Source organism: Bombus vosnesenskii, unplaced genomic scaffold (genome assembly GCF_011952255.1).
Source record: "Bombus vosnesenskii isolate JDL3184/JDL3185 unplaced genomic scaffold, Bvos_JDL3184-5_v1.1 scf7180000013403, whole genome shotgun sequence".
NCBI lineage: Eukaryota > Metazoa > Arthropoda > Insecta > Hymenoptera > Apidae > Bombus > Bombus vosnesenskii.
The window spans coordinates 864,139-878,700 of record NW_022883026.1 but is presented as its reverse complement, the minus strand read 5'-3'; the positions used below and the strand labels follow the sequence as shown (position 1 = coordinate 878,700).

The following is a 14,562-nucleotide window of genomic DNA, read 5'->3' as shown; positions in this document are numbered from 1 at the left end:
ATTTTTATTATTGTCTTTATTATGATTATTACCATTATTCTTATTGTTATTACCACTACTATTGCTATTCCTATTACTACTACTATTACTACCACTATCACCATCATCACTCCTATTACCACTGTTACTATTCCTGCTATTAAACTGTCACTACTACTACTACTACTACTACTACTACTACTACTACCACACTACTACTACTACTACTACTACTACTACTACTACTACTACTACTACTACTACTACATTACTACTACTACTACTACTGCTACTACTACTACTACTACTGCTACTACTGCTACTACTACTACTACTACTACTATTGCTATTACTATTACCACTGTTATAATTATAATTATTGCGATTATTGCAATTATTGCGATTATAATTATTATGTTATTTCTATTTTATTTTTATTTTTATTATATATAATAATGTAATTGAAAATTTTTGAAACGATATTACATAAGGTTAATAATAAACAAACGCATCTTCATTTTTGTTGTTATATTTTTGTTAGCCTCCTGAAGTCCTGTTTAAATAAAAAGCATTCAGTTATCTCTACGAAAGGAAATGTAACAGTTATAGAATGATTTGTTATATTTTTATGAATGCATTTGTTGTCTGTGGAAACTAACTACTGAGAACATTGTAAGTACTATAAATTAAATTTGATTATAATTTAGTGGAAACATAATGGTATTCTACTTTCCTCATTCCACATAGGTAATTTTGGCACTAATCGAAACATGTTTTATGTAATTATATTAGGAAAATGTAACGTATTTGATAGTAATTTATAACATTTAAATAGTCTTACAATAATTTAATTGCGTTACATTCCACTCGCAATTTTATTTATTCTTAGATAAGTAAATGGGATATCTATGCTGTATAATAAAGAAATTGATTATAAAATGTATATCTTCGTAGAGAAGAACAAAATTGTAATTAATTCGTTTTAATTTTATTTCTTACTATTGTAGAGATTTAACAAATTTATCTTTTTCTCTATGCAGCAATTATTATTTTACTACAAAGTTATCCGTACTTTTGTATATTAGAAGATTGTTATATTATTAGGAGATAAACATCAAATATCGCGCCATAATATGTGGTTAGTTTTACTTACTTAACATTTCCATTTCGTCATATCCAATCAAATATGAGAATGTTATAAACACAAGTTATTTGAAAATAATTTAAAATATTTAAAATATTTAAAATATTTAAAATACTTAAAAAATAAAGTTTTTATATTGAAACATTGTCAAAACATAAAATTATTAACTTTTCTATAATACTTTACAGCTACAATGTAAGTAGGTACAGATGTTCCTACGACGTAGACAATAGATAACTAATTGAGTTTTCATTTACCTTCACATGTATTGGTGATGGATGAACCAATATCATCGTCGGAAAAATCGAAGAAGATTAATGTTATAAGTAAACAAACAATTCATCAAATTTGTTCTGGTCAGGTGAGGTTAACCTACGAGTATACTAATATTCAACCTTTATATATCAACGTTATATATTCAATATGTAATATTAATTATTTTTTAGCAAATAAATATATGTTCTATTATTCTTAGTTATTTATTAAAATGTATAAGGTTACCTTACTTTCACGTCTGTATCTTAATTACTATAACATAATATTTCTTTTATAATTATAATTATATCATAAAAATGTCGGTATAGAGCATGGAGTATCGTAGTTATAAACAGCTAAATATTTTAATATGATGTCAATTTTTAAATAACATTGAAAAATGTTTCAGACATAGTATATATGATTTTGGTTATATTGTATAAGAACAATCTTTTTTAATCACGTTTTTGTAGAATACTGATACTTTTTAAGTAATTCAACTTGATTCAAATTAAATAAAATATTCTTTATGTGGTATAATTGTGCTTTTAAATCTATTGCTTATTAAGTAATAGGTAATAACGTATTATCGATTTAGGTTTATTAAATAATTACATTATTTAACTATGGTATTAATAATTATTATTATTTGTTCATTATAATGAGGCTTGAAAGCTACTACAGTCTTTGTTAGAAACATCTATATTTTATATAATCATAATACAATATAGCAAAATATAACATGATACATAATATATTATCGATTAACATAATATGATATAATACAGCATACATATCACAATATAATATATTGAAATATAGTATAGTGTATTTCAGATTTGACAAGTTCTACTAATTTAATTGTTAGTCTTATCTGTTTCCTGAAGTTTCTTTAGTTTTAGCTTGATTTAATATTGCCCATGTTAGTTCTCCAGACAGAATTCTCATAGCTTCATGCAAGCCTTAATAAATTTTGTCAATTCCCATATTTACTTCTCATATATATTCTTATATATATGATATACAATAATAGTTAGGTAATATATATATGTATGCATGTATACATAAAAAATTTTACTAGGTAATATTTGATCTTGCAACTGCTGTCAAAGAACTGGTAGAAAATAGTTTAGATAGTGGTGCTACATTAATTGATATTAAATTGAAAGATTATGGAAAGACATGTATCAGCGTCAGTGATAATGGAAGTGGTGTTTTAGAACAAGATTTTGAAGGATTAGGTATATATATGCATTCATATATCTGTGTATATTTAATATAGAAGAGAAATTCCAAAATAGTTAAATACATTTTTCTTTCATCAGGACTGAAGCATTATACTTCTAAACTTCGAGAATTCTCAGATTTAACAGAAGTGAGCACGTTTGGATTTCGAGGAGAAGCTCTTAGTTCACTTTGTTCTTTAGCTGACTTAAGTATTGTTACAAGACATTCTACAAGCGAACATGGTTTTAAATTACAATTTGATCACAATGGTGCACTGCAAAAAAAGGAACCATATGCAAGAGAAATAGGAACTACTGTGCATATAAAAGATATATTTAAGTGCCTTTCTGTTAGAGCAAAAGAATTTCAAAGAAATCTTAAAAAGGAATATATTCGAGCTATTCAAGTACTATATAGCTATTGCTTAGTTTCTACTAATACAAAAATAACATGCTCCAATTGTGTATCGGACAAATCCCCTAATCTTGTAATCAATACTGTTAGTCCCAGTAATATTTTAAGCAATATTAATTTAATATTTGGCAAAAAATCTTCAAATGGACTTATTAAAATTGAACTGTTACCTCCTGATGAAGCAACATTGCAAGAATATAACTTATCAAGTAATGTAGTTGTGGATTTTGAATGGGATTGCTACATTAGCAGCTGTGATCATGATGTTGGACGTTCTGCTCCTGATAGACAATTTTTTTATGTAAATGGTCGACCATGTGATCTGACAAAAGTCAGTAAATTAATAAATCAAATTTATCATAAATATAATAATAAACAATATCCATTTATTTTTTTAAATTTGAAGTTAAATAAACACTCAACTGATATTAACGTAACTCCAAATAAGAGAATCATCTTCTGTACACAAGAAAATTTAATTTTAGCAACTTTAAAATATAATTTATCATCTAGATGGGACAAATTGCAAGGAAATTTGACTGTAAACCCTGTACCAGAATTAAGTTTTGGTGTAAAAAGAACAATTTCACCTACAAATGCTGATCGACCAATCAAAAGATTTCACAATTTAAATACAATATCAAAAATAGAACATACAGAAAAACAAAATATACAACACATTAATAAAAATAAGACTATTCAATATGATAATGATAATGATAATGTACAAAATAATATAACAAATAAAACAAAAATATTAGATAGCGTACAAATGACAATTAGCATTCTGGCAATAAAACAACAACTTCAAGAAAAGCAAAATCTTTTATCAAAATGTGTGATTTCAAGTACACGGATCAAGTTTAAGGCACAGATGGATCAAAATTCAAATGCTGAAAGTGAATTAAAAAAACAATTAACAAAAGATTCTTTTTTCCAGGTTATTTATATTTTACTGAATTATTGGATTCTATAAGTTTTAATTTTTTAGCACATCATGTATTATTTTGTATTTTATTATCTTATAAGTTTAACATAATAGTTATTTTCTTATACAGTTTCTATAAAAAGAATATTTTACAGATGGAAATTATAGGTCAGTTTAATCTTGGTTTTATAATAACACGTTTGAAAGAAGATCTTTTCATTATTGATCAACATGCTACCGATGAAAAATATCGTTTTGAGAAGCTTAATAATGAAACTCAATTACGAACCCAAAAATTAATTATTCCTAAATTTTTAAATATTTCTCCACTTAATGAGACAATATTAATTGAACATCAAAAAACGTTTGAAGATAATGGTTTTTTTTTTAAAATAGATTCTGAAGGTGAGCAAAATAAATTAAAAAATGTTTTAATTGTCATAAGTAATTAGTAGTTTTGAAAGAATGTATAATATATTTTTAATTTATTCAAATATAAATAAATATAGTTCAAAATATTTTGGTTTAGGTGAATCTGGTCATCGTGTGCAACTTACAGGTATACCAGTAAGTGGTCATTGGCAATTTGGACAAGATGACATCGAAGAATTGATTTTTCTTATTAGAGAAGGTGGTATAGAAAACCAAAAAAATAGTACATTTCGCCCAAGTCGTGTAAGACAAATGCTAGCATCAAAAGCTTGTCGCAAGGCAGTTATGATAGGTACGGCTCTTAATAACAATGACATGCATAAATTAATTACTCAAATGGCAGAAATGGAAAATCCTTGGAATTGCCCTCATGGTAGACCGACAATAAGACATCTGTTATCATTGAATCTTATATATAAATAAATTATATTTTATATTCTATGTATTATATGTATGTATACATGAAATAAAATATATATAATTAAAAATTTAATTGACAGTATGCCTCGTAGATTAAAAGCATTATAAAAAAGTAAAGGAAAGTGGACGAAATACCAGGTTGAAACCTTAATTCAATGAGTATAATTAAAATGCAAAACTGTAAACATGGTTTGAGATGTCCATTTTTGTAAAATGTTCTGTACATTATTAATGTTAATAAAAATGAACTATTACATTTCGTTAATCAGACGCAGCTTGTAGTTACTGTTACCTAATCTTTACCGATCACTTGAAAAATTAGTCGTAGTATCGCTTTTTACATAAAATCAGAGGAGTGTGTTTACACTTTTGCTCGTCACTGTATCTCTCATTTATTTATGATGCAAAAAAATGACATTTTTGACATTTGAAAGCACTTTGAAATATGTAATATACAGGATAAGCTACGAGAAACAGGATAACAGGAAGAATGTCTTTCTTATTTGTCTTTATATCAAAAAACTATTGAGGAAAAACTAAATTATTTAAAAGCTTACATATATATAATGGTGAGAAAAGATTTTCTTATGTGTCATATTTTTACGGAATTTCGAAATCATCAATGTTTTTTAAATGGCACCAAACATTTCTAATTTTATTGCATTGTAGCTAAAATGGAGGTATTTATGAGCATGTTATTACAAGATACAAAAATTTTTAAATGATAGAAAGTATTTTATAAACATTGGACTTTTTATTGGACAGATTATACACTAATTGTACGAAATACATTAAATCCTGAATGTGCCGTTGATATTACAGTACCAGGACATTGAGGATGCCAATGCAATTCTTTTATATCAGTTTGACCTTGATGTATAAATAACAATTGTGGTGGAAGTTCCTTTAATTCACTGTCTTCTATCTCTTCTGATGGATCGACTTCTATTGATAAATCCCACTGAGCAATTTGATCATCAGCTCCACCAGAAGCAAATACAGTAGCCTCTTGAGGGTGCCATTCTACTGTTGTAACAGGTGCAGTGTGTTGCTTAAATATGGCTGATGCTCTTGTATTATTAGCACTAAACTGGCGCAAATCCCATATACAAACCAAGCCATCATCACCACCAGATACAAGAAACTGACTTTCTTTACAATTCCATGAAATAACATTAACATCAGCAGTATGTGTACTAGCTGCTGTTAACATGCATGCAGATTGTGGACTTGCTCTTGTATCCCAAATTTTGATACTGTTAAAGTTACAGTATAATTACAAAAGTATATTAAAAACTTGATATTAGTTATGGTATTAAAGTAAATAATAAAACGTATATTAACCTAATAGAAAATTATTAGAAATTTAATTAAGATCATACCTTTTATCAACAGAACATGAAGCAAGTACATGTCTTTCATTAGGTGACCACTGAATATCTTCAACACTGTATGGTGCATGTGAATTATAAGGTCGTTGATCCACATGCCAAGTTGAAGAATTATTAAAATGCCATATATGAATGTTACCCTTGCAATCACCAGAAGCTAACATGCCTACTTGTGTTGGACACCAATCAAGTCCATATCCTTCTGAAAGATGTCCTTTAAAACTAAATAATGGTTTGATGTTCCCATCATTTTTTTTAGACTCCTTATTATATGCACGTAGCAATTCATCATTATCAAGTGCATTTAATTGTTTATCCAAATCCCAAATATGTACACGTCCTAATTCACTCCAACTTGCTGCCAAAGCTTTATTACCAATTCTTTTATATCTATTGAAATAAATAAACACATTTTAACAACCAATAAATGTTATTTTTTTAAATTATTTATATTGGAAATTTACATTATTGGTAACTTTATGTTGGTAACTGGTATTATGGTTATTAAAAGGCAATAAAAATATATATTTACCTAACTCTATTAACACAACCTTGATGCTTTATTGGTGCAACAGACAAAATTGGTATATTCGTATCACTTTCGCTATGTAATTCATCATCATCTGATTCATCATCAAAATTATCTTCTATACCACATAGATTTTTCATTTTCATAACAAGGAGATTGTTAACGTGTGTCTTGGCAGCTTGAGTTCCAGCCACAAGATATATATTCAATGGGTAATCTTCTCTATTATTACCCAAGTCATCTAAAATAATATCAAAACTAAGACACGGAGCTCCGGATTGGGCATGATGTAACATTCGATATGCTGTCTTGTCCACAATAAGTTCTTCTCCACATTCTAAAGACTTTCCAGGAAGATATATCTTAGATTTGTTATTTTCTACTTCATCACTTGCAATAGAATCCTCTTCATTACTATCAGTGCTACTTTCTTCCATATCCTCATCAACTTCACTCATTTGTTCATACTCCATTTCTTTAGAAATTTCTTTATAGAAAATAGTCATCTTAGTAAAAATACATCTATAATTAGAAATAAAGAAAAATTTAAATAATCAAATACATATGCGAGTAATCTAACCTTAGTATGCAATAAAGCTATATATGTATGTATATAAATATAATGAATATTTTTTGATATTAACATTTCTAACATAATATGTTAGTTCAACATATTATTTGAAAAAATTTGTGTGTTATAAAATATAAGTGTTAACAAATTTATCGTTAATATAAAAAATTCTATAAATTACCTCTCGCAACACAGATTCGGAGCACGTGAATGAAACAATATCTGAGAAACACTTTATAGGTTATACGTTGTATTAAAGAGTAATAGAGAGTAGGGAAATCGTCGGTTGCCGCCAATGCTTATGAATTTGAATTTATATCAATAAAGCATATATTATATAATATATAATAATATATAAGAAATATATTATATAATAACATACAATATATAATATATATAATATATATATAATATTATATAACAAAGATCACCGAAATCTTAGAAAACGTAATGGTTCTACAATTTCACAAAAATATGAATTAAAAAATGTAAATGTTTGAAAAAGGCGTTAATAGTAGTATTATTTACATACTATATAATCATTTTTCACTTAAAGCAAATGTAATAACATTTTCGTTCGAAAAAAATCATCTAAATGTTTATATACCGGATAGATGAAAATTATTTAAATTCACCAATAGAACCAATTGAGAACGAAATATAATTACAACAATTTTTTTCTTTTTAAATATGTTTTTTCTAAATTTGTACCTTGTACATATATCTAATTTATAAATATAATTATTATACAAAAGTCTCTCTCTGAAAACACTGTTGAAATAATCAACCTCCTTCAGACCAGCACGGCGAAACTACGTACTTTTCTTTAAATTTAGTTTTCTATTAATAATCGTTAAATTTTGTAAAAAAATAGGAAACGAATTTATCTACAAGTGGCGAACATAAGTATTAGTATATCTATTTAACATATTTATTAGATAATTATAACAAATTTTACTTTATTTCGGTTATTTCATTGCAATGCATACATGATACAAATGGAATAATAGATTTATAATAAATTAACTAGAAAATAAAAGCAATGGAAAGCACGTAATTTATAAAATATGTTAATAAATGCCCTAGTATATGGTATGTACTACATACTTAAGGCTGGCTGTCTATGTTTACTCTGGCAGTGCTCTGTTGCCGTGCGTGCGTTTCTCCTCTATTTGCGTTGCCGTAAGAATTCCCCCTTTTTGGATACATAGGATTATATGTATAAAGGCAAGTAAAAGCTTTTACTAGTGATTCTTCAAAGAAATACTCGGTTCCGTGTGCATAAAGGATGAAGTATTTACTAGAAATAGTATTTACTTAAGATTTACCATCATTTACTACCAAATACTAGCAAAAAGTTATGCATAAAAGTAAAAGCTTTTACTAGTGATTCTTCAAATAAATACTCGGTTCCGTGTGCGTAAAAGATAAAGTATTTACTAGAAATGGTATTTACTTAGGATTTACTATCATTTAATACCTAGTACTAGTAAAAGGTTATGCATAAGAAATCTAGTATTTGTCTTTTACGTGTACTTAATACATACAAGTATTTGCTTATTTTTATGCATATGGCACATGATATCACATTATCGGATTATCCCCACTGCCACTTTATAGTTACGTCACGTTACGTGCATGATTACGAATTACGACACGCGCGACTTCTCATTTTTCACCGGTACGAGGTACGAGTTGAGTCGTACAGTTGCATGTCGCATTGTAGCACATTTCTCTTCGCGCCGTGCATTAGCACGTTTCTCCAAAACCACCGGGGACGATAGTGCAGTTATTGGCCACAAGAGGCTCTTATTTTTAGTGTCCATTTTTGGCAGACTTTTTTAACATTGCTCTGATGATCTCCCGACTCATCTCTGATTATACATTCGTATCGGTACCACCAAATATGTACACATATTCATTAAAATAACTATTCTATGTACTAAAATTTTTACAATATTTTTTACTGTGGTTTATTGACAACTTTTTGTGCGAATCAATTTGCAACAATGCAAATTAATGACAATAACTGTGAAATTATAATATTTAACTGCTGACATTTAGAAAGTTATACAAAATTTAAATACATAATTGCACAAAAGAAAATCTACAAAATTTGTAGTGTTCCCACGTATTTATATTTCGTTTTACATCAAATAGTTTTCATATTAGCCTTTTTTAATGATTTATATAGAGAAAAATTTTACTTTCCTTGAACATATATTCTAAACAATCCCTAGTGTAATTCTGGAAACAATTCAGTTTGTAAACTAATATAGTGACCATGTAAAATGTTATAATTGTCATATAAATAAATTTAAGTTGTTATTCTTATCACATATCAACAAAACTCTTTTTCAAAACAAACTGTTCAGATACAGATATGTTTCATTATGATGTTTATAATATACTTTGAATATATTTAAACAACATGAGAGAAATGTTCTAATTGTGGAATTTCTTTCCTTTTACATAAAACACCATCCACTTTACGTATGAAAATTATGTGCTTATTTATATATGAAGTATAAGCATTATTTTCCCCACAAAATTATGACAAAAATGAGAACTAAATTGAAGAAACTGCTCCTTTATGGACCAGTTTATTAACTAATTTATGTGAATAAGTATAACGTCGATAATAGCAAAGACAATAATAATAATAATAATGATTGCTACTATAATAATAATAGTATTTGTAATAATAGTAATATTAATAGTAGAATAGCAGTATCAATGACAATAGTAGTAGTAGTAATAGTAATAATGGTAGTAAATGTATAATAGTAGTACTAGTAGTTATAATAACAAGATCCACTGCAATTGTACTACAAATAACAAACAGAGAAGAATGAAAAAAGAAAAGGAAAGGAGAATATACAAATGGTGTCATTTTACATATAAAATACAACTTTATATATGGTAATTGCTGTAACTGTACGAAAGGAAAGGAGCAGCAACAAATATCTAACGCTTGATAGTAATTATTCACGCAAATGGATGGTATTTAATATTAGCTGTGTTTGTTAAGGTGAGGATTGTTACTAGAATTATTCATTAGCTGAATAGATGTTACAGTGGTATGTGAATGATGAGATGGTGAAATATTGGGATTATGTCGAGGATTAGTATTGTGGAGGCTGTGTATATAAGAACGCTGGACGGGCTTGTGCTGAGCAAGCTGAAGCAAGGCCTCTGGTATAGAGAACCACTTTCGCTTTCGACCAATAGCACGTGAATCTTCCCATTCTGGCAGCTCTTCGGTTACCTGCATAACCCATACTTGTGTTCTATGTTTATGTTCCACATTCTATAAAGAAAAGTTATTTTGACCATTCATACTTCTTCGGGCAACTCTATTCTTAGAATACATTAGTTTGCGTTTTCATTATATTTATGCAAGTAATTATGTTCTATATACGAGCACATTAGCACCTCGAATATGCCAAGACATCTGCCTAAATGTCCTAAAACACCAGCCTCTTCTCGAACTTCTCTTAAAGCCGTTACTGCAGGTTCTTCTTCTGGTTCAACACCCCCACCAGGTACTATCCAACTATCAGGTCTTCGACTGGATGTAACCAAGAGTACCTACATTATAAATTATATAAAAGTGTAATTTCTATTTATTTTATATAATAAAAATAAAATATAACTGATATTAAAATAAATATACTCTATTAATAAAGGGAATAATATCAACTGCCATCTGCTGGCTTACCTCATCTTCCAGATCGTTTTTGACGCAGATACATGCAGCTCTACGTCTATAACCTTCTGAATCGTAAATACGGATTGAGTTTGGTTTTTCCTTGACCATGATCGATTATTAAAGTTATGAAATTATTCCATAAATTCATATTTGTCAGACGGCCAGGTAGGCCAATCTGTGCACCTGCATTGTTTTAACGTTGCTTGAAGCCGACATATCATCGACATAGAATTAACAAGCGAGCTCTAATTGCTCACATAATTTATTTAAGAAGTCTGTTTTACGTCCGAATAAGAGGACGATTCTTTACCTAAATAATGCTATATTACGATAACACTAGCAATGTTGTCCTTACTGAAACTTGCTATAACCTCAAAACTTCACTACACAAGTAACTCCATCTACACTACATTTACAGTGTAGTACATGATCATAGTCATAGTGTCATAGGCATATGACAGATCAGAGGAAATGAGAGTGCACACAATGCTTACGCTCGCGCCCGTAAGTTAAGTTTTCTCCTGGTACAAGTGCTGCGCCAAGCGGTCAAGTGTTACAAAAGCTAAAAGATAGATCTAACATGTTTCATCTGTGACCTGTGGTCACTGAAATACCGATCGTGTAAAAAATTATACGTTTTGTTATGCCCTCTACAATTTAGAGTGATAAGTTTAAGAATTGTAGTGAGTACCGACGAGGTACAGAATAGATGTGACATTCTGTCGTTTTTTATTTTTTCCTGTCTCACGTTTTGAGATTATACAACGTTATCAATTCAGCATAATAGTGGTTTGAATTGAAACTAAATTTCCCTATGAAATTACAAATAAGGTACAGAACAGGATATTTTGTGCATGAAGTATAGAATTCTATATTTTTGCAATATATCCTTAATTATACTCCAAGCGTATTATGATACAATTGAATCGTAATTTCGTGTAGAACCTATTATATTCTTAATGTTTTTTAATTTTAATGCGTTCTGACTATAGTAGTTTTAAAGATATGTTTGTATAATAATTATATTGTAAAAAATAAGTATGGATTATACATTATTGAAGATAGAATTAAGTTATATTTGTTAATATATATATAACAGAAGGTTAAGTACGTTAATCACTATAGAATTACCTTTAATTGTAAAGATTATTGTATAATTTTTTAATTTAATCAATAAATAGGTTTTTTAAAGCGAATTCGAATATCTTATCATTTATCCTTAATTCTATCCACCTCCCACTTTCCTTCCTTGTCTTTTTCACAAATTAAAATAAGTGAACCGTAAAAAATTCAGAAAAATTGCCACCTTTTACGCTGTCATGTTCTCCTGATACGAAATGACAAAAACAATTCAAAGTTTTGAATATGATATCACTTCCAAGAATAGGTGAAGTTGTGTTGCCTCCTTTGTTATCATGTTCTTCTGATACAAACTCGCAAAAGCGGTCGAAAAATTTTTCGAGGCACCAAAAATTTCAACCAAGAAATTTCTGGCATATGATGTTATTTCCAAGACTCCAAGAATCTCACAGTTCAGACACACCGGGGTACCTAGTGATAGGCATGAAGCAGGGCTTTGTGATGCCTAAGATATATATGTATATCGTATGTCGGGTCGTCTATGTAAAAATCTTCGAGGATGAGGAGATGTGCGCCGATCGGCTATAGTTTCCGCGGAATTAGAGAAGACGCTACCGTGTGGATTTCTGATACACCGGTCGTATCAAGAGATTCCATCTTCTCTATGACAGGCGTTACGATACGAGTGTCTCCTATTACTCTGAGCGGTTCTACGATTCCCAGAGGATAGCGGTTTATGACAGCGGATTCGTATAGTTCGCGAACAAGTTTCTGCAATTCATGTTTACGACCAGCACGACGCGTCTTCGGCATCGAGTTGTTACTGAAATTGACTTAACAAAAAAGGGAGCTAACAAAGGCTCAGATTCATGACTAACGAATGGATTTCGTTCAAGTTACGAGCAGTGGTCCTCCCTGTAACTCAAATTTGAGAGTACACCGAATCTGTAATTTCGACTTGTCCCTATTTGCTTAATGCCAAAAAGAAATGGATTTAAGAAGTGAATAGAATGTTTAACTATTAGTAAGAACTTATATTTAAAACCTTCAGTATTGAAGAATATAAGACTGATACGATTATTATAAATCTTATATACTATGAAATATACTAATAATAGATTGTCCCAAAAGTTCTTTCGTTTTATAAGGAAATAATAGACGCACAACATTTTTTTGTTTATATTATTTTACTGAATTACGTATGATTCATTTTGTAGTGTGTACCACTACACGGTAACGCTAAGAATTGATAACGTAATGGAAATAGTAATGGAAGTACAAGAACCTATTTGCTTCTATGTACCATTGATAAATCTCAATAAAATAGGTTTCTTCGTTAGTTGGTAAGATAGGGAATTTCTTTGCCCTGTAGTTGGCATGGCATACTTTTGAAGTTCGCTTCATTACTTACTTTACTTCACTATCTATGTATTATTTTATCACACTGCATACATATTTCAATTATTCTAATTTGTTATCAGCATAAATTATTGCTAATAAACTGTTGGAGGTAAGAGTTCGGAGACGTGGCGAGCACAGAGGAAAATTTTGTCTAAGTTTATTATAAAGTTTAGATTCGCGTTAAAATGTTGAAGTGTTTAAATAAATAAGTTAAATTCTGATAATATAAAAGTAAAGTATTTATTTGTTTAAAATAGGCAGCAATATCCTCAAAATAATTACTCAATGACCTCTTCAGAAGAAGAAATAACATTGCACAAAATGATGATATGCATAGTCGATAAAGTTGATTATATTATTAACATATAAAAAAGATAAATCACACGCATGTACTCATGTATAAAAATTCTTAAACATTAATTTTGAATGAGCTGAGACTTAAGTCAAACACAGAATTTTAATCATTGGGTAATTATTCTATCAAATAGGTTATTTCAACAATATTGATTTTATCTACTGCACTTTATATTGGAGATATATCTAATATATTACATAATAAATGATATCTATTATATATGCTATAATATTATATACATTAAATTCTTGCGTGTAAATACATATTACATCTAAATAATTGTCAATGTAATCTGCAATTTTACACTTTTAATTGTATATTCATAATGATTTTTATATTGACATTAATAATAACATTATACCAAGATACTAGCAATAAAATTTGTATGAAATTTATGAAAATTATTATAAAATTGAATGTATATACTTCTTTCTTAATATTGTGTAGTTCAAATCACAGATGAGTATACAGCGTCCTATTCTTAGTCAACGGTAAAACTTACGATCTATATATAAAATAAGAAGAACATAATTACAATAATGGTTTATCATAATAAATAAAATTATTAAATCATAATAAATTCAGTAATCTCGCCTTTGTAAACTGCTGGAGCATTGTTTCATTTATAATGAAGTCATCGGCTTAACAACTTTAAAGGAATATGAGCTTATCGTACTGGTAATTCCAGATATTCCATCGTACATATATATCTCGTATATATATA

The 14,562-nt window shown here is 28.6% G+C and overlaps 3 protein-coding genes across 5 annotated transcripts; 1 reads left to right on the top strand and 2 right to left on the bottom strand.

Annotated features, from left to right (window-relative positions):
• The first annotated feature begins 1,241 nt into the window (after positions 1-1,241).
• On the top strand, positions 1,242-5,069 carry LOC117237839 (mismatch repair endonuclease PMS2-like). 3 transcript variants are annotated; one of them, XM_033502216.1, is made up of 5 exons: positions 1,242-1,484; positions 2,460-2,619; positions 2,704-3,959; positions 4,103-4,352; positions 4,507-5,069. In XM_033502216.1, the coding sequence occupies exons 1-5, from the start codon at positions 1,398-1,400 to the stop codon at positions 4,800-4,802; spliced, it is 2,049 nt and encodes a 682-aa protein (XP_033358107.1). In that variant the 5' UTR covers positions 1,242-1,397; the 3' UTR covers positions 4,803-5,069. The 3 variants fall into 3 exon arrangements, with proteins under 3 accessions (XP_033358107.1, XP_033358106.1, XP_033358105.1); XM_033502215.1 differs by having other exon boundaries at positions 4,477-5,069; XM_033502214.1 differs by having other exon boundaries at positions 4,103-4,391; positions 4,477-5,069.
• A 462-nt stretch (positions 5,070-5,531) lies between these two features.
• LOC117237841 (glutamate-rich WD repeat-containing protein 1) lies at positions 5,532-7,569 on the bottom strand. The gene is made up of 4 exons (XM_033502217.1): positions 7,472-7,569; positions 6,723-7,241; positions 6,182-6,580; positions 5,532-6,055 (listed from the first exon to the last, which is right to left on the bottom strand). Exons 2-4 carry the CDS (start codon positions 7,223-7,225, stop codon positions 5,566-5,568), a joined length of 1,392 nt encoding a protein of 463 aa, XP_033358108.1. The 5' UTR covers positions 7,226-7,241; positions 7,472-7,569; the 3' UTR covers positions 5,532-5,565.
• Positions 7,570-10,182: 2,613 nt separating this feature from the next.
• LOC117237842 (diphosphoinositol polyphosphate phosphohydrolase 1) lies at positions 10,183-11,466 on the bottom strand. The gene is made up of 3 exons (XM_033502218.1): positions 11,012-11,466; positions 10,726-10,881; positions 10,183-10,600 (listed from the first exon to the last, which is right to left on the bottom strand). The coding sequence occupies exons 1-3, from the start codon at positions 11,108-11,110 to the stop codon at positions 10,304-10,306; spliced, it is 552 nt and encodes a 183-aa protein (XP_033358109.1). The 5' UTR covers positions 11,111-11,466; the 3' UTR covers positions 10,183-10,303.
• Positions 11,467-14,562: the final 3,096 nt, after the last annotated feature.

Bases quoted from the DNA above. Each gene is read 5' to 3' on its own strand.
- LOC117237839 (XM_033502214.1), top strand. From the start codon at position 1,398: ATGGATGAACCAATATCATCGTCGGAAAAATCGAAGAAGATTAATGTT. The intron at 1,485-2,459 runs GTGAGGTTAACC...AAATTTTACTAG, and splicing joins ATCAAATTTGTTCTGGTCAG to GTAATATTTGATCTTGCAAC. The intron at 3,960-4,102 runs GTTATTTATATT...AATATTTTACAG, and splicing joins CAAAAGATTCTTTTTTCCAG to ATGGAAATTATAGGTCAGTT.
- LOC117237841 (XM_033502217.1), bottom strand. From the start codon at position 7,225: ATGACTATTTTCTATAAAGAAATTTCTAAAGAAATGGAGTATGAACAA. The intron at 6,581-6,722 runs GTAAATATATAT...TTATTTCAATAG, and splicing joins GGTTGTGTTAATAGAGTTAG to ATATAAAAGAATTGGTAATA. The intron at 6,056-6,181 runs GTATGATCTTAA...TAACTTTAACAG, and splicing joins TCATGTTCTGTTGATAAAAG to TATCAAAATTTGGGATACAA.
- LOC117237842 (XM_033502218.1), bottom strand. From the start codon at position 11,110: ATGGTCAAGGAAAAACCAAACTCAATCCGTATTTACGATTCAGAAGGT. The intron at 10,882-11,011 runs GTAAGCCAGCAG...TTTATAATGTAG, and splicing joins AAAACGATCTGGAAGATGAG to GTACTCTTGGTTACATCCAG. The intron at 10,601-10,725 runs GTGCTAATGTGC...TTTTCTTTATAG, and splicing joins GATGTCTTGGCATATTCGAG to AATGTGGAACATAAACATAG.